This window comes from Physella acuta, unplaced genomic scaffold (assembly GCF_028476545.2).
Source record: "Physella acuta isolate Inbredline_101_S28 unplaced genomic scaffold, ASM2847654v3 ptg000233l, whole genome shotgun sequence".
NCBI classification, from domain to species: Eukaryota; Metazoa; Mollusca; class Gastropoda; family Physidae; genus Physella; species Physella acuta.
Genome location: NW_026731752.1, coordinates 553,704 through 581,076, shown reverse-complemented (window position 1 = coordinate 581,076; position 27,373 = coordinate 553,704). Strand labels below are relative to the sequence as shown.

Below are 27,373 nucleotides of genomic sequence, written 5' to 3'. Positions count from 1 at the left end.
TAAAACATTGGGCTAGACTAGAGCCACTGACTAAAACATTGGGTTAGAGCCACTGACATTGGGCTAGACTAGAGCCACTGACATTGGGCTAGAGCCACTGACATTGGGCTAGAGCCACTGACATTGGGCTAGACTAGAGCCACTGACATTGGGCTAGAGCCACTGACATTGGGCTAGACTAGAGCCACTGACATTGGGCTAGAGCCACTGACATTGTGTTAGAGCCACTAACATTGGGCTAGAGGCACTGACATTAGGCTAGAGCCACTGACATTGGGCTAGAGCCACTGACTAAAACATTGGGCTATAGCCACTGACATTGGGCTAGAGCCACTGACTAAAACATTGGGTTAGAGCCACTGACATTGGGCTAGAGCCACTGACATTGGGCTAGAGCCACTGACATTGGGCTAGAGCCACTGACATTGGGCTAGAGCCACTGACATTGGGCTAGAGCCACTGACATTGGGCTGAAATTTAAAGGTCTGGATAAAATGCTGCTGATTGCGCAATTCTTGGAACACACATGACGTCATCACAGTTAGTGGGTCATCTCCAGCACGTGCAGATGTGAGTCCTGCACGTGTCACGTGTCACGTGTCACGCGTGTGTTCAGTGTCTCCACCACCTGCCGTGTCATTACTGTTCACCTGCTGTCGGCTGGATCAGTGGCTCCCATCTGTCTGTTGGTTGTAGATGTTAGACCATAATGCGACCACGTCGAATGTGTAGCAGTACCATCGTTTGTAGAACTCAGACTTTGTTTCGTTTGTCTATGGACTTGGAATCTCATGTATTTTCTATTCCCGACTGGGATTATACCAATAGCAGTTTCTACGGAAGGCAGCGCTTTGAAATTCGTCATTAACTCAAAGGTTTGATTAATGGCAAAGTTCAAAGTTCAAGGTTGACTAAAAACTTCTGTTTCACAAGGTGAGGGCCATTACAGTGTCTAGGTTTATTTTTATATCTGTGGCTAGCTGTGGCTATCTGTGGCTAGCTGTGGCTATCTGTAGCTATCTGTGGCTATCTGTGGCTATCTGTAGCTATCTGTGGCTATCTGTGGCTATCTGTGTCTAATTAACGTACGTGTCGTTAATTGACTATAACAAATGACGTCACAGATGAGATAAAGTATCCGCCATGTTGGAAACTTGACCCGGATCACCAGATGGCTAAACCCTGCCGACAGATGTCACCAGGTGTCACCAGGTGTCACCAGGTGTCACCCCATCAACCCACCGTGCTAGTGACAGATAGTAGCAACACATCACCAACACATCACCTACACATCACCTACACATCACCTACACATCACCTACACATCACCTACACATCACCTACACATCACCTACAGATCACGTACACATCACCTACACATCACCTACACATCACCTACACATCACCTACACACCACCTACACATCACCTACACATCACCTACACATTACCTACACATCACATCACCTACACATCACATCACCTACACATCAGCAACACATCACCTACACATCACCTACACATCACCTACACATCACCTACACATCACCTACACATCACCTACACATCACAGACACAAGCGTCGAGTTGTTTTTGCTCTCCCCGCACGCAAGTCCGGGTGAGATTGGAACCTGTGCCATCAAGTAACCAAAACATTCCTGAGGTCAACACTAAACGCGCTGATCAACCAATTAGAGAGGACAAGGGGCGTAGTCGCTAATTCGTCAGGTATTGATATATTACTTCATTAATTAGGTCAGTTTTGTTTACTTTATTTTACTTATTTTATCATGTATTGATAAATTACTTCATTAATTAGGTCAGTTTTGTTTACTTTATTTTACTTATTTTATCATGTATTGATAAATTACTTCATTAATTAGGTCAGTTTTGTTTACTTTATTTTACTTATTTTATCATGTATTGATAAATTACTCATTAATTAGGTCAGTTTTGTTTACTTTATTTTACTTGTTAAGTAACTGGTTGTCAACTAGTTTAACTTTAAAAGAAAGTGGGAATCGTTCTATTTTTTTAAATATAGGATTTCAATACAGGGGTGGGGTCCTGGGGACGATGTGGATACAGTTATGGGGGCAATATGATATGGGGGTCCTGGGTTTGGGGGTGGGGAAGGTGTGATGAAAGGGGGCGTGTCGATTAGGATTGGGCCAGGTGGCCAATGCAGTGTCACGTGTTCTTTACGTTGTGGTGTTACTAATTATGGTTGCTAATTATGGTTGCTAATTATGGTTGCTAATTATGGTATATGTGTTTGAATGCTGTTGTTGTCGAGTCGTCTACTATAAATCAAGTCTAGTACGTGTCCCGTGAACTGTACCTTGTCGTCTTTTACTTTTATTCTACCTTTCCAAATAGTCTGTCTATATATAGCTACCGTCCTTGCTTTTTGCTCTAGGTCCGTCCTGTCTCTTTGTTAAGGGATTTTGTTTACAGTTATAACTATGTCGATGTTGAAGGTCTCGTTTCTTGTTATTTTGGTTTCTAGCGTCTTTTTCATGTTTTGTATGGTGGGGCATTCTACATAGATGTGCGTTTCGGTTTCGGATGTGTTTTGTCTGCATAGTGGGCAAAAGGGTTTCTGTTGTTTTGCTAGGGGTGTTGAATTGTAGATGAGTCTGTATGTTATTTCCCTGGCTTTGGGTGTGATGGTTTTAAGGTGAAGGTTCTGAAAGGTGTCAGTTGTGTCTGTTAAAGTTGAAATAACTAATACTTCCGGTTACCGGAAATCCCTCAACGATTGATAGAAAACTACTAATCTGATAAATGTTTATTATGAAATTTCGTCAAATGAACTGAAAGGGTACTATTTATAATGTTCAGACACACAGACACATTCACAGACATACAGACACACAGACAAACAGACAAAATTGGATAAAAGTTTTCGGACTCAAGGAGGTGCAAAAGGTGGAGATTTATGAAAATCTATTTTTAGTTCCTCTACATTTCGTACACGTGATATTTTCAAAATAATTTCAGGTGTGGCTCCAGTTATTTCTCGCACTCACTGTACGCTTGACAACACTCACAGTTTCATCAGAGAAAACTGGAATCGAATAAACATCAGTGCGCATGTTTGGTGAATCATTCAAACACGCGTCGGTGACATGCGTCAGGACACGCGTCAGCGAAATGCGTCAGTGACACACGTCAGTGACACACGTCGGTGATGTCAGCCTACGGCGCTGTAGACAACAGAAACGGCGGTGACACCGTCAAACTGTCTAGAAATTTCTTTAAGACAACTAATGTAACCAGCTTGCCGTGTGACGTTAGCCGGCAGCCGGTCTCCGTCAACACGTTCGGCTCCATCTTGCCGGATGTCAACAGCGAGGTTGACCTGAACACAACGTCCGAGGCTGAGGACCGGCAGCCTTACGAGCCGAACCTTCTAGAACGGGCCCTGGAGAGAAGCATCTGCTACAACCCCCGCCGCCGGGTCAAGGCCACGCCCCTGACGGTGGTGTTGCTGTGCCTGATGACGGTGACGTCACACGCCGCCGTTCTCATCATCTGCCCCATCTACACCTCGTCCATGTGCAGGGCGGGCGGGGACGCGATGGTGGTGCTCCTGTCCCTGGCCAGCGTGCTGCCCCTCCCCCTGATATTGCTAACCTTGACCCTCAAGCACGTGTACGACTCGACAATCACGCTCAGGCCCGTGGTGCCCCTGCCCATCTACGCAGCACTGGGCATATGCCTGGCATTGCGTCTTAATCTTGGGATTTATTCTAGGTAAGCTTCAAGTGAGTCACTGACTCACAGATTTATACAGGTGAGTCACTGACTCACAGATTTATACAGGTGAGTTACTGACTCACAGATTTATACAGGTGAGTCACTGACTCACAGATTTATACAGGTGAGTCACTGACTCACAGATTTATACAGGTGAGTCAGTAACTCACAGATTTATACAGGTGAGTCACTGACTCACAGATTTATACAGGTGAGTCACTGACTCACAGATTTATACAGGTGAGTCAGTAACTCACAGATTTATACTAGTGAGTCAGTGACTCACAGATTTTTACAGGTGAGTCACTGACTCACAGATTTATACAGGTGAGTCAGTGACTCACAGATTTATACAGGTGAGTCACTGACTCACAGATTTATACAGGTGAGTTTAACGATGAATTGAACATGACTACTTTTATGAACGCCATCATTCACGTTCTTTTGTGTGACGGCTAACGGACATGTGCTTATATGTTAACCTGCTTTTCATCCCCATGGAGACAGCCACCCCCACCACGCCCCCGCAGCTCTACAGCCGGGGCTCTCAGGGGCGAGCATCCCGTTCTCGTTCATCACGACACTCGTCATCACGAGAAAAGGTAGGTCACTCTCTCGTGTTGTTTGTCCATCAGCTAGTTCCGACTCTCATTGTATACATCGACCTGTGTTTAATATACACCTGATCCCTGTTTGGTACACCTGATCCCTGTTTGGTCCTTCTGACCCCTGTTTGGTACACCCGACCCCTGTATGGTACATCTGACCCCTATTGGTACACCCGACTCCTGTTTGGTACATCTGACCCCTGTTTGGTACACCCGACCCCTGTATGGTACATCTGACCCCTGTTTGGTATCCCCGACCCCTGTTTGGTACACCTGACCCCTGTTTGGTACACCCGACCCCTGTTTGGTACCCCCGACCCCTGTTTGGTACACCTGACCCCTGTTTGGTACACCTGACCCCTGTTTGGTACACCTGACCCCTGTTTATGAACTAAGATTCTTGCCAATTATGTGATCTACAGACACGTGACCCATCTCGTCCAATCAGGTTTGAGCCGGCGCCGCGGGGCCTGCTGTCTGGTGGCCCTGGTGGCCCTGTTCATCGGCCTGGAGCCACGGATCTGGTCCCTGGAGGGTAGCGGTCACGGTGACCTCTTCTACTCCCAGCACCTGGAGGATCGGATTCTCTGGCCCGTGCTCTTCTCACTCAGCTTTCTCTTCCTCTCTCTCTACCACACGCTGGGGGAGGGGCAGATCAGGGGGCGCAAGGTACGTGTCACGTTATGGTAGATGTCACGTTATGGTAGGTGTCACGCTATGGTAGGTGTCACGTTATGGTAGATGTCACGTTATGGTAGGTGTCACGTGGTAGGTGTCACGTTATGGTAGGTGTCACGTTATGGTAGGTGTCACGTTATGGTAGGTGCCACGTTATGGTAAGTGTCAGGTGGTGGTAAGCGTCCAGAAAGTATGAAAATATTTTTTTCTTAATGACACATATTTAAAGCTGTTTGTCTTTAAAATGTCATTGCTAATTCATTTTAGTACTTTTTACGCTGTTTTAAAATTATTTATTTTATTCTTAAACCTTGAAAAGTAAGAAAGGTAACCGTGTTAAATAAACAGACAATCAGGAGTAGCCGAGTTACTTCCCATAAACAAAACTTTGAGTCGTCAGATTTTTCTGCAGATCCACGTTGTGTCGCTGTCTACTTCCGGTCTCTTGTCTGCCTGTGTGTTTACCGTCCTAGCTTTTGGCGCCAATTTCCTGCCGTGGTATGGAGATGTAAGTATAGATTAAAACGTTAAGGGAGGAGGGGGGGGGGGCGTTTCTAGAGAGGTGTGGAGGGGAAGGTTATGGCGTATTTAGGCCAGGAGGGTGGTAGTGCTGTATTTAGGGAGGGAGGGGGTAGTGGTGTATTTAGGGAGGGAGGGGGGTAGTGGTGTATTTAGGGAGGGAGGGGGTAGTTGTGTATTTAGGGAGGGATGGGGGTAGTGGTGTATTTAGGGAGGGGGGTAGTTGTGTATTTAGGGAGGGAGGGGGTAGTGGTGTGTTTAGGGAGGGAGGGGGGGAGTGGTGTATTAATGGAGGGGGGGGTAGTGGTGTATTTAGGGAGGAGGGAGGGGGGTAGTGGTGTATTTAGGGAGGGAGGGGGGTAGTGGTGTATTTAGGGAGGGGGGTAGTAGTGTATTTAGGGAGGGATGGGGATAGTGGTGTATTTAGGAAGGGAGGGGGGTTGTGGTGTATTTAGGGAGGGGGGTAGTGGTGTATTTAGGGAGGGAGGGGGTAGTGGTGTATTTAGGGAGGGAGGGGTAGTGGTGTATTTAGGGAGGGTCACAACTCTTATGTTGAACATTGGGCAGCCGATTAACTTAAGACAACTCAAAAGAAATGCACTTACCGTTTTTGCCCCCCCCCCCCCCCCCAACCTCTTTACCCATGAACAGGTTAGCGATTGGTCAGAATTCTGGAAGCGGATAAAGAACGGATACACGTGTAACTTCAGGTGAGTGTAACTTCAGGTGAGTGTAACTTCAGGTGAGTGTAACTTCAGGTGAGTGTAACTTCAGGTGAGTGTAACTTCAGGTGAGTGTAACTTCAGGTGAGTGTAACTTCAGGTGAGTGTAACTTCAGGTGAGTGTAACTTCAGGTGAGTGTAACTTCAGGTGAGTGTAACTTCAGGTGAGTGTAACTTCAGGTGAGTGTAACTTCAGGTGAGTGTAACTTCAGGTGAGTGTAACTTCAGGTGAGTGTAACTTCAGGTGAGTGAGTGTAACTTCAGGTGAGTGAGTGTAACTTCAGGTGAGTGTAACTTCAGGTGAGTGTAACTTCAGGTGAGTGTAACTTCAGGTGAGTGTAACTTCAGGTGTAACTTCAGGTGAGTGTAACTTCAGGTGAATGTAACTTCAGGTGAGTGTAACTTCAGGTGAGTGTAACTTTAGGTGAGTGTAACTTCAGGTGAGTGTAACTTCAGGTGAGTGTAACTTCAGGTGAGTGTAACTTCAGGTGAGTGTAACTTCAGGTGAGTGTAACTTCAGGTGAGTGAGTGTAACTTCAGGTGAGTGAGTGTAACTTCAGGTGAGTGTAACTTCAGGTGAGTGTAACTTCAGGTGTAACTTTAGGTGAGTGTAACTTTAGGTGAGTGTAACTTCAGGTGAGTGTAACTTCAGGTGAGTGTAACTTCAGGTGAGTGTAACTTCAGGTGAGTGTAACTTCAGGTGAGTGTAACTTCAGGTGAGTGAGTGTAACTTCAGGTGAGTGTAACTTCAGGTGAGTGAGTGTAACTTCAGGTGAGTGTAACTTCAGGTGAGTGTAACTTCAGGTGAGTGAGTGTAACTTCAGGTGAGTGTAACTTCAGGTGAATGTAACTTCAGGTGAGTGTAACTTCAGGTGAGTGTAACTTCAGGTGAGTGAGTGTAACTTCAGGTGAGTGTAACTTCAGGTGAATGTAACTTCAGGTGAGTGTAACTTCAGGTGAGTGTAACTTCAGGTGAGTGTAACTTCAGGTGAGTGTAACTTCAGGTGAGTGTAACTTCAGGTGAGTGTAACTTGAGGTGACTGTAACTTCAGGTGAGTGTAACTTCAGGTGAGTGTAACTTCAGGTGAGTGAGTGTAACTTCAGGTGAGTGTAACTTCAGGTGAATGTAACTTCAGGTGAGTGTAACTTCAGGTGAGTGTAACTTCAGGTGAGTGTAACTTCAGGTGAGTGTAACTTCAGGTGAGTGTAACTTCAGGTGAGTGTAACTTGAGGTGACTGTAACTTCAGGTGAGTGTAACCTCAGGTGAGTGTAACTTCAGGTGAGTGTAATTTCAGGTGAGTGTAACTTCAGGTGAGTGTAACTTCAGGTGAATGTAACTTCAGGTGAGTGTAACTTCAGGTGAGTGTAACTTCAGGTGAGTGAGTGTAACTTCAGGTGAGTGTAACTTCAGGTGAGTGTAACTTTAGGTGAGTGTAACTTTAGGTGAGTGTAACTTCAGGTGAGTGTAACTTTAGGTGAGTGTAACTTCAGGTGAGATTCTTTTAAAACACTTTAAAATCTATCGATATAAAAGGCAATGTATTAGATTTTGCACGGGCGGCCTCAGGCAGGGTGCTATTTGGCGCCCAGGGCTATCCAGTGAGCGATATGGTGCCTACCTTCGTTTTAAACAGTGCAAAAGACTATGCATCAGATCGGGTTTTAGAGTCGTTCACTCGACATTCCATGGTTAAAAGTAGCCAGGGGCTTACGAGAGAGCCCTTTTACTTCTCGGAAACTAAGTTGTTAAGTGATTAACGGATTAAGGTTGATATTACGGTGAGTAATTAACGTGCACTCAAGGCTTTCATATAGCACGCTCCACGGCGGGCTGGGTAATACCGTGCCCCGATAAATATGATCAAAGTCCAAGCATTGTTTACATTTAAAAAACTCTGTTGTAGAAAACAAGAACATATAATTGGTAAAGCATTGATGAAACCCTTCTAATATATTTCGTCCGATTTTACTTTTAAAGATTACTGCAACTTTTATCCCATCGCCATGAAACTTGGGAAGGAATACACCTTGAGATTTTTCTGAAAAAAAAATATTTCATTTTTGCATGGGCGGCGCCGCAGCAGGGTACTATTTGGCAACCCGGGCTATCCCGTAAGCGCTATGCCGCCTACGTGTGTTTTAAAAGTGCGAAGGACTATGGATACAATGGGGCATTATACCCTTTCACTAAACCGAATTAGGCGCGTTCGCCCAGGCCCCGGTAGGGTGCGATTTGCTCAGGGCTATCCTCGTACTAATCCCACGGCAACGCGCGGGGACGGGCACGCTAGTATATACTAAATGGTAGCACACCCGAAACCTGTCTAAATGTTAACACACGTGAACCCTGTATAAATGTTAACACACGTTAACCCTGTATAAATGTTAACACATGTTAACCCTGCCTAAATGTTAACACACGTGAACCTGTCTAAATGTTAACACACGTGAACCCTGTATAAATGTTAACACACGTTAACCCTGTATAAATGTTAACACACGTTAACCCTGCCTAAATGTTAACACACGTGAACCTGTCTAAATGTTAACACACGTGAACCCTGTCTAAATGTTAACACACGTGAACCCTGTATAAATGTTAACACACGTTAACCCTGCCTAAATGTTAACACACGTGAACCCTGTCTATATGTTAACGCACGTGAACCCTGTCTAAATGTAAACACACGTGAACCCTGTCTAAATATTAATACACGTTAACCCTGTCTAAATGTTAACACACGTGAACCCTGTATAAATGTTAACACACGTTAACCCTGCCTAAATGTTAACACACGTGAACCCTGTCGAAATGTTAACACACGTTAACCCTGTCTAAATGTTAACACACGTTAACCCTGTCTATATGTTAACACACGTGAACCCTGTCTAAATATTAAGAGACGTGAACCTCCCCAGCTACGCCCCTGAGTGTCACCAGGCCCTAGTACAGCTGGTAGTGCTGAGTGTGGCCGTGTTTGGTTACAACCTCTTCTCTCTGCTGCTGGTCGCCGCCACTGAAGGCAGCCTGTTCGTCGCACTGGTCAGCTCACTGGCCGCACCTATGACGTCAGCCTTCTGGTCCCTCTTCTATTTTGATTATTCCAGTGACGTCATCAAATGGTCACCCAAATGGACACACTCGGCCAGTAAGTCAGGTTCAAGGTCAATAGTTCTTGTCGTGTACGTCGCGTCAAGGTCGCAAGTTGATGATTAGGTCAAGACCAGTCATATAGCTTGCACTGGTCTAAAGTGGGTCATTCGGTTTTTTTTAAACCAGCCATACATCATATGGCATTTAATGACATATCATATGGCATTTCATGACATATATCATATGGCATTTAATGACATCTTATGGCATTTCATGACATATCATATGGCATTTAATGACATATATTATATGATATTTCATGACATATATCATATGGCATTTCATGAAATATATCATATGGCATTTCATGACATAAAGAACTCACTAAACATGACGTAGGGGGTTTGATCAAGCAAACATTTATTCTCAACTTCGCCATCTTACCTAACCCTAACCTTCATCTTGACGTCACTAATCTTGACGTAAACAACTAATGTCATTTTTTTAAAGCATAAAAAATGTTTGGTGCGCGCCATTTTTTTCTGAGACACATTCAACGTGGACATTTTACTTTCTCTACTTTCTCTACTTTCTCTACTTTCTCTACTTTCTCTACTTTCTCTACTTACTTTCTCTACTTTCTCTACTTTCTCTACTTTCTCTACTTACTTTCTCTACTTACTTTCTCTACTTTCTGTACTTTCTCTACTTCCAGTCTTCACGATCGTGAGCACTGCTCTCCTGCTGCCGTCTGCCATCGCCTACGTCATCTTCTACCACCGTGACGTGCAGGAGGAGAAAGAGAAGGAGAAATCTGACGTCTCGAGCTCAGAGTACGACTGGGAGTAGACAGGTGACATGAGGCTGTCATCTGACGTGACATGAGGCTGTCATCTGACTTTACATGAGACTGTCATCTCACGTTACATGAGACTGTCATCTCACGTGACACGAGGCTGTCATCTTGCGTGACATGAGACTGTCATCTGACGTTACATGAGACTGTCATCTGAAATCTGACGTGACATGCGGCTGTCATCTGACGTGACATGAGACTGTCATCTCACGTGACATGAGACTGTCATCTGAAATCTGACGTGACATGCGGCTGTCATCTGACGTGACATGAGACTGTCATCTCACGTGACATGAGACTGTCATCTCACGTGACATGAGGCTCTCATCTGTCGTGACACGAGACTGTCATCTGACATGGCATGAGGCTGCCATCTGACGTGACATGAGACTGTCGTCTGACGTGACATGAGGCTGTCATCTGACATGACATGAGACTGTCATCTGACGTGACATGAGGCTGTCATCTGACGTGACATGAGACTGTCATCTCACGTGACATGAGGCTGTCATCTGACAATACATGAGACTGTCATCTCACGTGACATGAGGCTGTCATCTGACGTGACATGAGGCTGTCATCTCACGTGACATGAGGCTGTCATCTGACATGACATGAGACTGTCATCTCACGTGACATGAGGCTGTCATCTGACATGACATGAGACTGTCATCTCACGTGACATGAGACTGTCATCTCACGTGACATGAGGCTGTCATCTGACGTGACATGAGGCTGTCATCTAACGTGACATGAGACTGTCATCAGACGTGACACGAGACTGTCATCTCACGTGACATGAGACTGTCATCTCACGTGACACGAGACTGTCATCTGACAAGACATGAGGCTGTCATCTGACGTGACACGAGACTGTCATGTGACGTGACATGAGGCTGTCATGTGACGTGACATGAGACTGTCATCTGACGTGACATGAGACTGTCATCTCACGTGACATGAGGCTGTCATCTCACGTGACATGAGACTGTCATCTGACGTGACATGAGGCTGTCATCTCACGTGACATGAGACTGTCATCTCACGTGACACGAGACTGTCATCTCACGTGAGATGACAGCCTCATGTCACGTGACATGAGGCTGTCATCTGACGTGACATGAGGCTGTCATCTGACGTGACATGAGGCTGTCATCTGTCGTGACACGAGACTGTCATCTGACGTGACATGATTAACATAGGAGTCAGCGTCCTAACTACATGATTAACATAGGTGTCAGCGTCCTAACTACATGATTAACATAGGTGTCAGCGTCCTAACTACATGATTAACATAGGAGTCAGCGTCCTAACTACATGATTAACATGGGAGCCAGCGTCCTAACTACATGATTAACATAGGTGTCAGCGTCCTAACTACATGATTAACATAGGAGTCAGCGTCCTAACTACATGATTAACATGGGAGTCAGCGTCCTAACTATATGATTAGCATATGAGTCAGCGTCCTAACTACATGATTAACATGGGAGTCAGCGTCCTAACTACATGATTAACAATGTGAACTTGAGCAATTCTAATCTAGCACAGGCAAGACTAAGCGAGCACTTCCAAAATGAGTTGGAAAATACCAGAAAACTAACAACTGGAATGCAACAGCACAAATAATTATTACACATGTGCAGACAATATTTTTTGAAGGTTTTGTTCTCTCAACACAGTGATGTTGGTGTTCGATTTGCTCACCTCTGAAATAAATGCGTATGTTTTGAATCTGAATTCTTTTCCCTCTCGTTAAGGATGTATTTGGGACTACCACATGAATCCGGCAGGGGGGGGGGGAGTTTGGTATCTCCCAAAAGGTTAAGAACCGCCGCTAAATTTCGGCTATGTGGCTGCCCTCTTTTGATAATTTAGCCTTATTTAAATGGGTTAAATTATTGTTGACACTGGCGCCACTGAGTACAGCAGCGTTTTTCTGTGTCCTAAAAGCTAATGGTCTAGAGCAGGGGTTCCCAACCTTTTTTTACTCTAGAGCACATTCTAAAATATCGTTAGGGTGGCGGGCACCACCTATTTTAAATCGACAAACTCCTTCCATAACTTGTCATTTTCCCATAATTTATTGTCTTATTTTCTTTTAGTCATAATGTATTAATAAATAATAAACAAAAATGTTTCAAAATAATAAAACTATTTGGCATTTTTTTCAAATTGCATACACACAGAGAAATGTATTAACAAAACGTAAAAAAGTAAACAAAATACATAAATACAAAGAAAACATTTAATTAAAAAATATAATAAAGTCAATGTGATCTTTGGCATTGCATTTCATTGGCCAGAGCTTCATAATTAGGAGCGTATGATGATAATCCTGTTAGCAGACAATCATAAAGATGCTTATCGGTGAGTCGAGATCTATATCTTGATTTTTTAAGTTCATGTTTGAAAACAATGATTCGCATAAATATGTCGAACCGAAAAATGATTCAATTTTATATGCCGCTTTTTTCAACAATGGGAACTTTTCTCTATCCACTGTATTCCAAAAGTCCTCTGACATTAAGGATTTGAGCAAAATATCATTCTTAAGGTCCAAAATTTATAACTCTAGTTCTTCTGTTTTACCTTGAACAAAATCTGCAATACATGCGGCTATTTCCATAACATTTATTTGGCAAGTAAAAGGATTGATACAGAAGGAAACTATTGGCTCAATATGTTTAAACTGCAAACATCTCTCTTCAAACTGTTTTTTTTAACTCTTGAAGATGCTTAATAAATAATGTCCCATTTAATTCATTGTCGCCTAGCATTTTCTTCATATGTGCGAAATGCACGAGAGAATTGATCTGCAGATGTGATATCAACAAATTCAATTTAGCTTTGAATGACTTTACAGAGCTTAGACTTTACAGAGCTTAGACTTTACAGAGCTTATCATTTCAGCTAAGCTTTTGTCTTTACCCTGCAACTCAAAATTTAAAGAATTCAATTTTGTGCAAATGGCACTATCCATTCCAGGCTAGCGTAAATATTGCAGTCTGGCTCGCCGCTAGACAAGTTGGGACAAGTATCGAACATATTTAATAAACCTAGGCAGTCAACAAAAAATTTAAATTGTAACAAATGAATAAACATAAATCATATTTTAAAACACTGTTTATGAAAAAAATTCTGTCTCTGTCGAATAGTGAGAGGCGGGCACATACGAATCGTTCAGCGGACGCCATGACGCCAGCGGGCACAGGGTTGGGAACCCTTGGTCTAGAGCAAGGGTCGGCAACCTTTGGAGACGGAAGAGCCAAAAGTTACAATTTACCAAATTTCCAAGTTTTAAACAGCCACTAACATTTGTATTTCAATATTATAATTTTTTATACGGAATATATATATATATATATATATATATATATATATATATATATATATATATATATATATATATATATATATGTAACTAGGGGAAGTTACCAGAGACATAAGAACGCAGTACAGCGCTGTCAACTTTGACACGACTGATGCAATAACGCAGGTGTTGGCTGATAACGATCAGAAAGCTAAGGCGTAGTATCTTGGGAAGCGATACGATAAGAACGCAATACGGTCTGTCAACTTTGATGTGACAGGATGCAGATGGCTTATTAAATCGGACTGTACGACAGAAGCGGCGTAATTAACATTCTGATGCAACGATTAGAATCGATTACGATTACGATTATGATAGAACCGAATACGATTACGAATACGAAGGGGATATATAGGAAGGCGACGGCTGAGCTCGCTCTCTCTCTCGATCAGTCAGTCAGTGAGGCAGTATCAAGTTGGTTATTGAACGGGTTAGCCGTATTGTGTTAAGAAGGACGATAGACATGTGCATTCAGTTATGTGAAGACTAGTGAGGACTGTTGGGGTCAGTTGATTCAGACTATTATTGTGAAGCATTCCTTTTGATTCATTATATTATTGTGAAGCATTTCTTTGATTCATGTAATAAAAGGATCAATAGCGAACCTGCATCTTCGAGTATCTATACTGTGGTCGATGTTGTGTAGAATGAGTGGTTAGACTCGGTAACATTTGGCGTTGTCGAGCAGAACTCGTTAACATTTGGCACTACAGGCAAATAGTCTCGTTACATTTGGCGCTGCGGACAGGATGAATTCAACTAGACTTGCCGCTTGAGGCACCCATAGTCAACCTTGTTCATAACTGTGTTTCGTGTGTGTGTGAATTCGGACATTCAGGAACAGGGAAAATTGAGGAACGAGGAAAATTTTTCATACACACACGGTAAGAAAGAACTCTTTTTTTTACTCAAGGAATAAAATGTCTACTCTGGACGAGAAGCAGACCCATATTGTGGTCCTGCCCAGAGAGTCCCACATTAACAAATTTTACGGGGACGGTGATCCAGCTTTAACCAACAGGTTCAGTGAAGAGGTCAAAGCGGCCTGGGCCTCGAGACACATGTCACCAGAGGAAAGATTAAGACTGCTGATGGGCAGTATAGGAGAGACGGTTAGGGCAGAGGTCAAATGCCACGATAAAACCATCCAATCAGATCCAGATAAGGTGCTGGATCTAATTATGGAGACCTTTGGGGAGAGACGGTCGGGATCGCAACTGCTATCGGGGTTCGTAGGCTTAAAGCAGAGAATGGCGGAGAGTGTGATGGAGTATTCACACCGAATGAACAGGGTCTTTGATTCGGTAAAGGGCAAAACACCTGACATTGATGTACGCCTACTGAGGGACCATTTCATCGAGGGGCTAGCAACCCCGATCTTAAGGAGAGAGTTGAAAGAGGAGGTCCACAAAGACCCGCAGTTGACCTTCCTTCAGGTCAGGAACTCAGCGATCCGCAGGTCCGAGGATGAGGACCAATCGAACTGTTCGGTGGACAAAGTCTCTGTGCCGGAACAGAAACAATTCCCACCCACAGGGACCGGCACGGTGGAAACCATGATGGCTCAACTGTTGGCCCACCTGGATAAGGTTGACCAACGATTGGCGAGGTTAGAAAGCAGGTCAACAGCTGAGAATCAGGAAAAGAACGGGACAAAACAGAGACAGGTTGGACGGCCGCAACCCGCCGGTCCATCGCTCCGGTGGACGGCTGACGGTCGACCAATTTGCTTGTCCTGTTCACAACCCGGACATATGGCACGGTACTGTCAGGGAAACGGTCGTCCTCTGTAAGGCAGGGCCAGGCTACAGAGGGGCGAGGTTATGGCCCAAGAAACAAAATGATGGGAGTCTGTCCCGAAATGGTGATTACGATTGGGGACATCGCGGTGAAGGCAATTGTGGATACAGGCTCCCAGGTGACGACAATTACGGAAAATTTTTACACCAAATGGATGAAAGGAAAAGACCATAGGTTGAGGTCTGACACATGCATGCGCCTGACGGCAGCTAATGGACTAACCATTCCATACTGTGGTTATTTTCTGGCGGATGTCGTGGTGGCGGGACATAGGTTGAAGCAGGTTGGGGTGTTCGTTACGAAACACAACCTAGAGACAAATGTGTCAAATATACCTTGCCTGTTGGGCATGAATATTCTTGGCCAGTTGCCAGAATTTCTTACAAATATTGTCGGATCGACCACACCAGGTCGGGGATCCAAGTTGGCCAGGTTTGCCAAGACGAGAGGAAGGATATCAGTCCCGGCAAACACGGTCAAGGCAATCACATTACAAATTGGTGATAGAAGCGTGAATGGTGATGTGATGATAGAACCATGTGGCGCCGCACTGAGGGCAGGCGTCGTGTTACTGCGGACATACACATCAGCGGAGAAGGGACTAGTTCAAGGATTAGTGGCAAATGTTTTGGATGAGGAAATTTTTATACCGCCTAATACTCTGGTAGGAGTACCACAGAACGTCGAGGTACTAAGGTCGGCACAGCGCATCGAACTGAGCAATACCAGCAGTAATGAAGTAACAATTAGGTCGGTCAATGTGACGGCCGAGGTGAAGAAAGAGGATGGCCGATCATATACATTCCCGGAAACGGAGGACCCAAAACTAAATGAATTGCTGAATAAGTACAGGGATATATTTGCCTCGTACGAGGGTGATTTGGGTTACACGGAAGTAATAAAACACCAGATACCCTTACTACAGGACAGGCCTGTGGCGCAACCTTATCGAAGATTACCACCAAGTCACTACTCGGCGGTGAAAGCACACCTGAACGATCTACTAAAAAAGGGAATTATTACAACCAGCACTAGCCCGTATGCGGCACCGATAGTAGTGGTAAAAAAGAAGTCAGGGGAGATAAGACTGTGTTGTGATTACCGGAAATTGAACAATATCACAAGAAGGGATGCATTCCCCTTGCCTCGTATTGATGAATGTCTTGATGCGTTGGGGGGAGCAAGATTTTTTTCTACCTTAGATTTGGCTAGCGGCTACCACCAAGTGGCCATGCACCCCAACGATCAACATAAGACTGCATTTATTTCTCCACTGGGACTGTACGAGTGGACCCGTATGCCGTTTGGTCTAACTAATGCGCCTGCTACATTCCAGCGAGTAATGCAGAGTGCTATGAGTGACTTTCTATTTCAAATAATGTTGGTGTACTTGGATGATATACTAGTTTACTCAAAAACTTGGGAGGACCATCTAGAAAGATTAGAACAAGTGTTTCTCCGTCTTAGGGAGATAGGAGTAAAGCTGAACCCAGACAAATGCGTCTTCGGTCTGACATCGGTACGTTTTTTGGGTTATGTGATTTCGTCGGATGGCATCGCCACTGACCCAGATAAAATTGCAGCTGTTAAAGAATGGAAACAGCCAACAACTACGGTAGAGGTCAGATCATTCTTGGGCTTTGCTTCCTATTATAGAAAATTTGTACCTGGTTTTGCAAAAATTGCCGCACCGTTGCATGACTTGGTAAACAAAATGACAAAGAAACACAGTAAGGAGAAAAAGAAAGGTAAAACACAACTGATAGGTGAATTATGGACTGATGAATGCCTGAACTCGTTTAAGCTATTGAAAAAGGCTTTGACAGAGACGCCGATATTAGGATACGCGGACTTTGACAAACCATTTCGGCTAGAAATTGACGCCAGCTCTAAAGGTCTGGGAGCTGTGCTATCACAACAACAAAAGCAAGGTTTCAGGGTTATTGCGTATGCCAGTCGAGCTCTGAAGGAATCAGAGAAGAACATGACAAACTACAGCGCCATGAAACTAGAACTTTTGACATTAAAATGGGCTGTGACTGAAAAATTCAGGGACTATCTATTAGGTGCTAAATGTGTGGTATACACTGACAATAACCCCTTGAGTCACCTAAAGACAGCAAAGTTGGGATCCATCGAACAGCGATGGGCAGCAGAATTGGCACTCTTTGACCTGGAGATAAAATATCGCCCGGGGCGGTCCAATGGCAATGCGGACGCTTTATCAAGGAATCCGTACGAGAGACCGGGCGATGAGGAAGAAACGCTGACAGGAATATGTGAGGTCAGAGCGTCAACAGATATCCCTCACGGGGTGCAAGTGATGCAAAACGGACAGACCGGGGTGGAGCACATATCCACAGAGCCCGGACATATGGACATTAGTGATTTTAATTGCCTTAATCACAAAGAGATAAGAGATGCCCAGAGAACGGATAGTGGCTTACAGCCGCTGTTGAAACACGTCCAGGAACAAAAATTCCCAGGAAGAAGGGAAAGAGAACAATTTGGTCGAGAAACAAAGAAAATACTGAGTCAGTGGGACCGTCTCAGTATAAAGGATGGTGTTCTCATGCGGAGAATTCATGACCAAATTGATGGGACAATACACCAGGTGGTGGTGCCTGGACAATTACGAGAAGAAGTGCTAAGGTTGGCACATGACAGGGCAGGACACCAGGGTCAGGACAGGACGCACAAAATATTACGACGGAGGTGTTACTGGCCCAATATGGAAATGGAGGTCAAACGCCATTGTGAGGCTTGTGTGAGGTGTCAGCATGCGAAAATGCCAGTTGTCAAAATGAGACAGCCATCAGGACACCTACTAGCGACAAAACCACTAGAGATTATGGCTATGGACTTTACGTCGTTGGAGCAATCATCGGATGGGACGGAACATGTGTTGGTAATGACTGATGTATTCACCAAATGGACTGTGGCGGTGCCCACACGAGATCAGACGGCCAAAACAGTGGCAAAGGTCTTAATAGAACAGTGGTTCACCAAATATGGCATACCAATACAATTACACTCTGACCAAGGAAGGGCCTTCGAGTCAGAAGTAATTAACCAACTGTGCAGCCACTACGGGATCAACAAATCTAGAACAACCACATTTAATCCGAAAGGAAACGGACAGTGCGAGCGGTTCAACCGCAGCATGCATGATTTGCTGCGTACTCTAGAACCTGAACAGAAAAACGTTGGCCTGATTTTCTCCCAGAGTTGGTATATCTATACAACTGCACCCCCCATGCCACAACCGGCTTTTCGCCACACATGTTGCTGTTCGGACGGGAGGCTCGACTCCCTTTTGACTTGTTCCTAGGAAAAAAGGAGAGTATGACTGGCTCATACACTGCACTGGAATATGTGAATGAACATATGAGACGAATTAGAGAAATGTACAGGGTAGTACAGGAAAGACTAGAACATGAAGCACGGCGAAGGGAACCGCCGGTACAGACAAAGGACCCGCCACTCAAACTGAACGACAGGGTATTACTGCGTAGCCACCCGTTAGGCAGAAACAAAATCCACGACGTCTGGGGACAGGAGATATGGCAAGTCGTGGAGATGCCTAAAGTAGCAGGTGGCCCCTTTAAGATAAGACCCATCGATCACGCCAAACCGGATCGGTGGGCGAATATTGCTCAATTAAAGAAATATTGTCATAGTCAAGAAGAGCAGTTACACACAAGGAAACCCAAGACAATTAGGGAACCGGAAACTATAACGGAAATTCACATACCCATCCCGGAACCATGTCACCATCAACAGAACAACAGCGATACACAAGTGGAGGATAACGGCAACGAAGAGGATCCCGTTCCTCCCAGAAGCAGAGAGACAGTAGACCATCAGATAAGTGGTCCGCGGAGAAGTTTGAGAAACAGAAAGAATACGAAATTTTTTGTCAGCAACCATCAATTCTTTCATGGTCACGCTGGGATGAGAACAGACTGTTCAAAAAGTCATAAAAGTGAACTGGTGAAGGCACCAAACGATAAAAGGTGGATGTGAATTCTAGAACTGTTTTGTGTCTGAGGAAGATGATGTAGACACATTTGATATGTGAAATAGGGATAACTGTCAATCTTTTACGAATGGGACGACATTGACAGTGAATGGAACAATAAATTTTTTTTACGGTGGTGCGATTGACTTTGAAGGACTGCACCTGCCAAGCGTTGTTTGTGGTTGATAACACACAAAAAAAGGCAGGGGTGGATGTAACTAGGGGAAGTTACCAGAGACATAAGAACGCAGTACAGCGCTGTCAACTTTGACACGACTGATGCAATAACGCAGGTGTTGGCTGATAACGATCAGAAAGCCAAGGAGTAGTATCTTGGGAAGCGATACGATAAGAACGCAATACGGTCTGTCAACTTTGATGTGACAGGATGCAGATGGCTTATTAAATCGGACTGTACGACAGAAGCGGCGTAATTAACATTCTGATGCAACGATTAGAATCGATTACGATTACGATTATGATAGAACCGAATACGATTACGAATACGAAGGGGATATATAGGAAGGCGACGGCTGAGCTCGCTCTCTCTCTCGATCAGTCAGTCAGTGAGGCAGTATCAAGTTGGTTATTGAACGGGTTAGCCGTATTGTGTTAAGAAGGACGATAGACATGTGCATTCAGTTATGTGAAGACTAGTGAGGACTGTTGGGGGTCAGTTGATTCAGACTATTATTGTGAAGCATTCCTTTTGATTCATTATATTATTGTGAAGCATTTCTTTGATTCATGTAATAAAAGGATCAATAGCGAACCTGCATCTTCGAGTATCTATACTGTGGTCGATGTTGTGTAGAATGAGTGGTTAGACTCGGTAACATTTGGCGTTGTCGAGCAGAACTCGTTAACATTTGGCACTACAGGCAAATAGTCTCGTTACATATATATATATATATATATATATATATATATATATATATATATATATATATATATATATATATATATATATATATATATCTTCTCTATACTACTACAACTCAAATTTGTTTACATGTTTGAATATTTATTTGTTTGTCTGATTTACTACTGGAGAGAATCTGCCATATGCATAGACCTGTAAAATAGTATGTAGGTAGAGAACAATTTTTCTTTTCAGACAGACTGTTATCACAAATTTATTTAAAGACGTTAATTAATTTATTGATTTATTCATTGGTAGAATAACCAAATTAATTTTAAAAAGTTTCAAACAATAGCTTTTTTTTAACTGAATAGTGACGTCACATTATTTGTTTACTTTTGACATCAACAATGGCGGCTTCTATTGAAGAAGATTGTGTTCCCATTCCAATGTTTAACGCGTTCTAAAGCTAAGTTTCTGTCGGCTATAAATTTAACAATACGTCAGTTTGCTGTATTTATTACGTTCAGTAGCGTAGCGAGGGGGGGGGGGGGGGGCGGGGGGGGACATATGTCCCCGGGCGCCGACCTTAGGGGGGGCGCCAAATTGAAAGTTTGAGGGGGGGGGGTGCAAATGAAAAGTTCGAGGGGGGGTGAAAATCGAAAGTTTGAGGGGGGGTGCAAATGAAAAGTTCGAGGGGGGGGGGGGGGTGCAAATCGAAAATTTGCTCTCGAGGGGGCGCCAAATTGGAAGTATGTCCCCGGGCGCCGGGAAGGGTCGCTACGCCTCTGATTACGTTCCAACACTTATATCAATTTTCTACTGTCTTTTTCATTTAGTTTTACAATAAATTTCTTTAGCTCTACAATCTGTCCAAGAAAGTTATTTATAGATCTAGATCTAGAATCTAGGTTCAACCATAGATTAATTAGATACAAACCAAAGATTAATTAGATAAAAATACAATCCATTTTATAATCATAATACATTTTTAAGTCCTTAAAATAAATGCTTGATACAAATCTTTGTGATTTATCTATCTAGATCTAGATTCATCTAGCTAGAATAGTGAGGTAGATTGGAGTGGTTCTATTATAACACACTGACGAGAAGCCATGCTGTTTGTATATACATTTTATTGGACCTTGTCGGCTAACATGATCAGACCGGAACAGGAAGTAACAATAGATAAACACAAGGGACATCACTCAATAACAACATTATAAATATAACTAATACAAGAAGAGTGAGTTCCCCTGACCTCACAAATCCCAATATATTACATCCCTTTACCCTTAGTAAACACAACACATCTCTCAATAGAACAATTGACAGTATCCTAAAATCACCAATATATTGCAACATGAACATTATGGTAGATTACACCCTTACAAACAATGCACAATATGCTACAACATAATCAAGATACAAAACAATGATGTCAAAGTCCTTTTGACCTTTAAAATCATAGGTCTAACTTATCTGGGACTTTGATTGTCCTGTTTGACCTTCTCAGTGGCTTTTGATTTGGTGACTCAAGATTCTGACCATATGGATTCTCTATCTCAGGAGGTCTAGGATTTAAATCATTAACTCCAGAATTTACATTTTCTGACTCCAGACTACTTGGTTCACTCATATCAACAGAACTTGGTTGTGGAACAAACTGAGTTGGTGTGAACTGTTCAGATTTGGTGGGATTGACAGATTCACACTTATTATCTGCACAAGCTATTTTTAACTGGTCTGCATGTCTACGGACAATAAGTCCATCATTTGTTTTTACTTTATAAGACACAGGTCCTGTACATTGAACAATTTGACCTGGTATCCATTTTTCCTTTCTCCCATAATTTCTTAGATACACATTCTCATTAACACCAAATTCTCTTTCAATGCATGTTTTGTCATGATTTAATGGAACTATTTTTTGAATTGGCATCTGGAAGTATTATGCTATTATTCAGATCCTTGACTGACATAGATTTCTTTAATTGATCAATTTTCTCAGGTAATCTGATAGTGCTTTTTAGTAACCGAAAATACTGTTTAAAAGTAATATCCTGGACCATATCAATTTGCAACTGTGAAGTGGGTGTATTAAATGGCAAAAATCTTTTTTCTTTTGATACTACCCTTTTAGTTTCTGTAAGTGCTAATGATGTTAGCAAAGTTGTTTGATGATCACATTCCTTCTTATTTAAAGCATTTGAAATTGCCATATCACCATAATCATTTATTAAGTTACAAATACTTTGTTTAGGCAACTCTGACTGATAATGGACTGCATCTTCTCCATCTTTTATATTATCTTCACAAAGGTTTTTATTTCTTATTTTATATGGCTTTAAGTCATCATTCACTGACTCTTCAGGCCAACCATTTTTACAGTACTCATATACTTTTATTAAGCACTCATCTTTTTGTGTTTCTCTTTTAATATCATTCACATTTATATTGGAGTTATCCATGATAGTGAAGAGAACAAATACATCTTCTGGTACATAGCTAAGGCTTTGGTTTTTTAAAGGTAATCTACTAAGACTATCTGCACTATTCTCAGATCCAGGTTTGTATCTCAATTCATAATTGTATGCGGCTAGTGTGATAGCCCATCTTTGAATTCTTGGTGAGGCATGCTCAGGTAGGGTTTTGTTTTCTCCAAATAAACCTAGCAATGGTTTATGATCTGTAAAGATTGTGAACTTCCTACCAAACAGAAACTTATGAAATTTCTTAACACCAAAAATGATGCCTAAGCCTTCCCTATCTAACTGAGAATAATTTTTCTCAGCCTGGTTCAAAGATCTACTGGCAAAAGCAATGGGTCTGTCACCCTTTTCATCTATGTGGGATAAGACTGCTCCTACACCATCTGGTGAAGCATCACATGTTAATATAAGTCTTTTCCCTGGGTCATAGTGAGTTAGTAAGGTGTCAGAAGACAAAGCTTCTTTTGCTGTATTAAAAGCAGCTTCTTGTTGTTTACCCCAGTGCCAAGTTGCATTTTTCTGAAGCAGCTTGTACAGTGGTGATAGTTTATCAGACAGATTCCCTATGAACTTTGCATAGTAATTTATTAAGCCCAAAAAAGCTCTTAGTTGTTGGGTATTTTCAGGTTTGGGTGCTTCTTTAATGGTTTTTGTTTTCTCAGGTTGAGGTCTGATACCTTGCTTGCTTAATATATAACCAAGAAAACTAATTTCTGTCAGCATGAATTGACATTTATCTTTGTTTATCTTTAAACCTTTTTCACCAACTATTTTCAATACTTTATCAAGTGTTTTAAGATGTTCAGTGTCATTCTTACCAGTTATGTACACATTGTCAAAGTACACACAAACATTTGGAATATCTTTAAAAATACTGTCCATGACAGCTTGGAAAATTCCAGGGCTGGATGATATACCAAAACACAGTCTTTCATATTGAAAGAGTCCTTTATGTGTGTTTATTGTCGTATAGACTTTTGAATCTGGATGCAGTTCTAGTTGAGTGTAAGCATGACTAAAGTCTAATTCAGTGAATTTGTCTCCTCCTGCCAAATTCAAAGAAATTTCCTCAATGTTAGGAATAGGGTACCTATTTAGCTCTATTTGCTTATTCAGTGTAGCTTTATAGTCTCCACAAATTCTTACAGAACCATCCTTCTTTAACACTGGTACAATGGGCGTTGCCCAATCGGAATAGTCTACCTTCTTTATAATGCCATTAGATTCCAATCTACTTAGCTCATTTTCAATTTTATTCCTCATTGCATAAGGTGGAACTCTAGCTTTGCAGTATCTTGGATTTGTGTCTTTAATGCTTATCTTCACTGTTCTATCATTTAGTAATCCAGGATTACCAAAAACACTTTCATTTTCAGATATAACTTTATCTATTGAAGTAAGACTAGATTCTTTTGCATTGTTCAATGAACATATACTCTCCCAATTTAACTTAAGATCAACTAACCAGTTCCTACCTAGTAATGGTGGTCCATTTCCTTCAACCACAAGAAGAGGAAGTTTAACACTTTGACCATTATAGCTTACATGAACCATACACTCTCCTATTACCGGAACATTGTCACCAGTGTATGTTGTTAGACACTTGTGACATGGTTGTAGAGGCACTGATCCTCCTGTGACAGCGTCAAAGTCCTTCTTTGTGATGACTGTTAGAGATGCTCCAGTGTCAAGTTGGAAGCTGATGCTCTTACCGTTGATATTAACTAGTACATTGATGGGAGCATGACTTATTGATTTCACAGAGAATAGGTTGAAATCCGGCTGCAAATCAGTTTGAGCATTTTCACAGGTAGAGTGGTTCATTGGTTGGGTTAGGTAGTCTTGGTGAGAGTTAACATAGTGCTGCCTTTGGTTGAGGTACTGTCTTGACTGGCTAGATTTAGCAACAGACGAAGACTTTGCAAAGCAGGCCTTGGCAATGTGACCTTGCTTACTGCACTTATAACAAGTTGCAGACTTGAACTTGCACCGATGAGATGCATGGGGACCTTTGCATCGATGACATTTTTGATAATTATTACTAGATTTAGATCTAAGATTTGAACGTGCAGGCTGTTTAGCATAAGTTGAAATGCTCTGATGGGTTTGGTGTTTGTTGACTAACCTGCTGTTTACTGCATGGATCTCTGAAGGTGTTAGAGATTTTGCCGCATCTGATGACTGCTGGAATGAAGTTGCGAGTTGTATTGCTTTTTCTAATGTTAGATCTGACTCGAGCAGTAACTTTCTTTGAACATCAGGGCTATTTACACCTGTCACAAACTTTTCACATAGTCTGTCAGACAGCGTGTCGCCGAATTCACAAAATTCACTTAAATGACGTAAAGCAGCAACGTATTCTGATATTGACTCATTTGGTTGACGAGTCCTACCGTCAAATCTAGCTCTACATAGAAACTTTGATGGGGTAGGCGCATGGTGGTCTGTTAGCAATTTGCTCAGCTCGTTAAAGCTCTTGGTAGTTAGACTAGCTGGTGCGCATAAGTCCTTTAGTAGCCTAAATTGTTGAGGCCCTACGACTGTTAACAAAACAGCTCTCTTTTTGGCTTCTATCGTCACGTCGTTAGCTTCAAGGTAAAAGCTTAACCTATCTAGATAATCATGAATGATTTCATCATTCGAATCAAATTCTTTTATTTGGCCATACAGCGCCATTATTCTAGAAATACTTAGCCAATATGCTCTAGCAAACCTCTTTTTGAGTAAGTAGGTGCTCTTTCTAGTGGATTATTTATCTTCGTCGCCAGTTGAGGTAGATTGGAGTGGTTCTATTATAACACACTGACGAGAAGCCATGCTGTTTGTATATACATTTTATTGGGCCTTGTCGGCTAACATGATCAGACCGGAACAGGAAGTAACAATAGATAAACACAAGGGACATCACTCAATAACAACATTATAAATATAACTAATACAAGAAGAGTGAGTTCCCCTGACCTCACAAATCCCAATATATTACAAATAGGTCTAATGATTAGATCTAGATCTAGCAAGAGTTACACAAAAAACTAGACTTAATAAGACGTAAGCAAACGAGTCATATAATCTAGATCTAGATATTTCTATCTAGAATTAGATAATTTCAGACCTTCATTATTTTATATAATTATTTGTTTGTAATTGGCTAATTTAATATAAAATTTAATTTGAAAGCTACTACTACTAGACTTAGATCTAGATCTATGCGCGTAAATCAAGATGCATAAGGAGACTCAAAGTATTAAACTATACTATAAAAAACATAAATGACGTCACGAGTTAAATATCTAAGTTGTTAGTGTAACCGGCTTTCATGCGGGTGGCACGGGTTCTAAACACGTCAATGTTGATTTTTAAAAAGAAATATTTTTTTTTATTTTTGAGATGTGAATGATAAAGTTGCCTATCTGAACTTGGCGGCAACAAGGGAAGGTGAAGTTGAGTTCATCTGTTTTTTTGTCCTAAGCATAGGAAGGGATAGTGTGGTCAGAGACATGCTCGGCTGGAATCGTTTTTTAAACGTTAAAAACATGTTGTCTGAGACTTGGCGGGACACTGGGCAGGTGAAGTAGAGTTGAGTAGGTCACCTGTGACGTCAGTATATGAACGGATAGTCCGAAATCGGTGTTTTCGGTGGTTTTAAAAGATAAAAATCATCTTTTTGAATGTGAAATCTGGTTTTTGTCACGATAAGTGACAGACGTGATATTTTTTTTATGGATTACCCCCGAAACCCACAGTTATCCAAGGGATGACGGGTAGTCTAGTATACTACTAAAACTCAAGTTTGTTTACATAATGGAAATAATTTTTTTGTTTTGTTTTTTTGTTTGTCTGATTGAATACTGGAGAGAATCTGCTCTATGTGGAGTGCTGTAAAATAGTATATACAGTATATAGGTAAAGAACAATTTTTGTTTTCAGACAGACTGTTAATCACAAATTTATTTGAAGACGTTTATTAATTAATTGATTTATTCATAGTTAGATTAACCACATCAATTTTAAAAGTTTAAAACATTGACTTAACTTTGTGAGAATAGTGACGTCACATGATTTGTTTACTTTTTAGTACAATAAATGGCGACTTCAATCCAAGATTTATTTGCCGATTCAGATGTTTAACGCATTCTTAAACTAAATTTCTGTCGGCTATAACTTTAACAATACGTCCGTTTGCTATTTTTAGTACGTTTCAACACTATTATCAATGTTGTAACACTTTTTTTTAATTTTATTATACAATACATTTAATTTGAAATTATTCTAGATCTAATTCTAGGGCTGATTCGCGTAGATTGTTACGCCACTTAAAAGTAAAATTTATAAGTTATTAACTTCTCGAGAGTACGAGGCTAGATATGTAAGAGGTTAGCACATTAGGTTACCATGCGGGTGGCACGGGTTCTAGACATGCCAGTGTTTTTTTGTTTTTAGTTGTAAATGATAATGTTGCCTTTGCCTATTGGAACTTAGCGGGATACAGAGCAGTTGAAGTAGAGTTCACCTGTTTCTTTGTCCTCAGTATATGACGTGGATAGTGTCGTCAGAGCCATGCTCAGCCGGAATCTTTTTTTTTTTTA

At 42.1% G+C, this 27,373-nt stretch overlaps 1 protein-coding gene across 1 annotated transcript; it reads left to right on the top strand.

Annotated features, from left to right (window-relative positions):
• Positions 1-1,372: 1,372 nt before the first annotated feature.
• On the top strand, positions 1,373-10,304 carry LOC131938097 (uncharacterized). The gene is made up of 8 exons (XM_059295993.1): positions 1,373-1,727; positions 3,003-3,758; positions 4,269-4,363; positions 4,818-5,038; positions 5,460-5,555; positions 6,218-6,276; positions 9,209-9,438; positions 10,099-10,304. The coding sequence occupies exons 2-8, from the start codon at positions 3,193-3,195 to the stop codon at positions 10,230-10,232; spliced, it is 1,401 nt and encodes a 466-aa protein (XP_059151976.1). The 5' UTR covers positions 1,373-1,727; positions 3,003-3,192; the 3' UTR covers positions 10,233-10,304.
• The last annotated feature ends 17,069 nt before the right edge of the window (positions 10,305-27,373 follow it).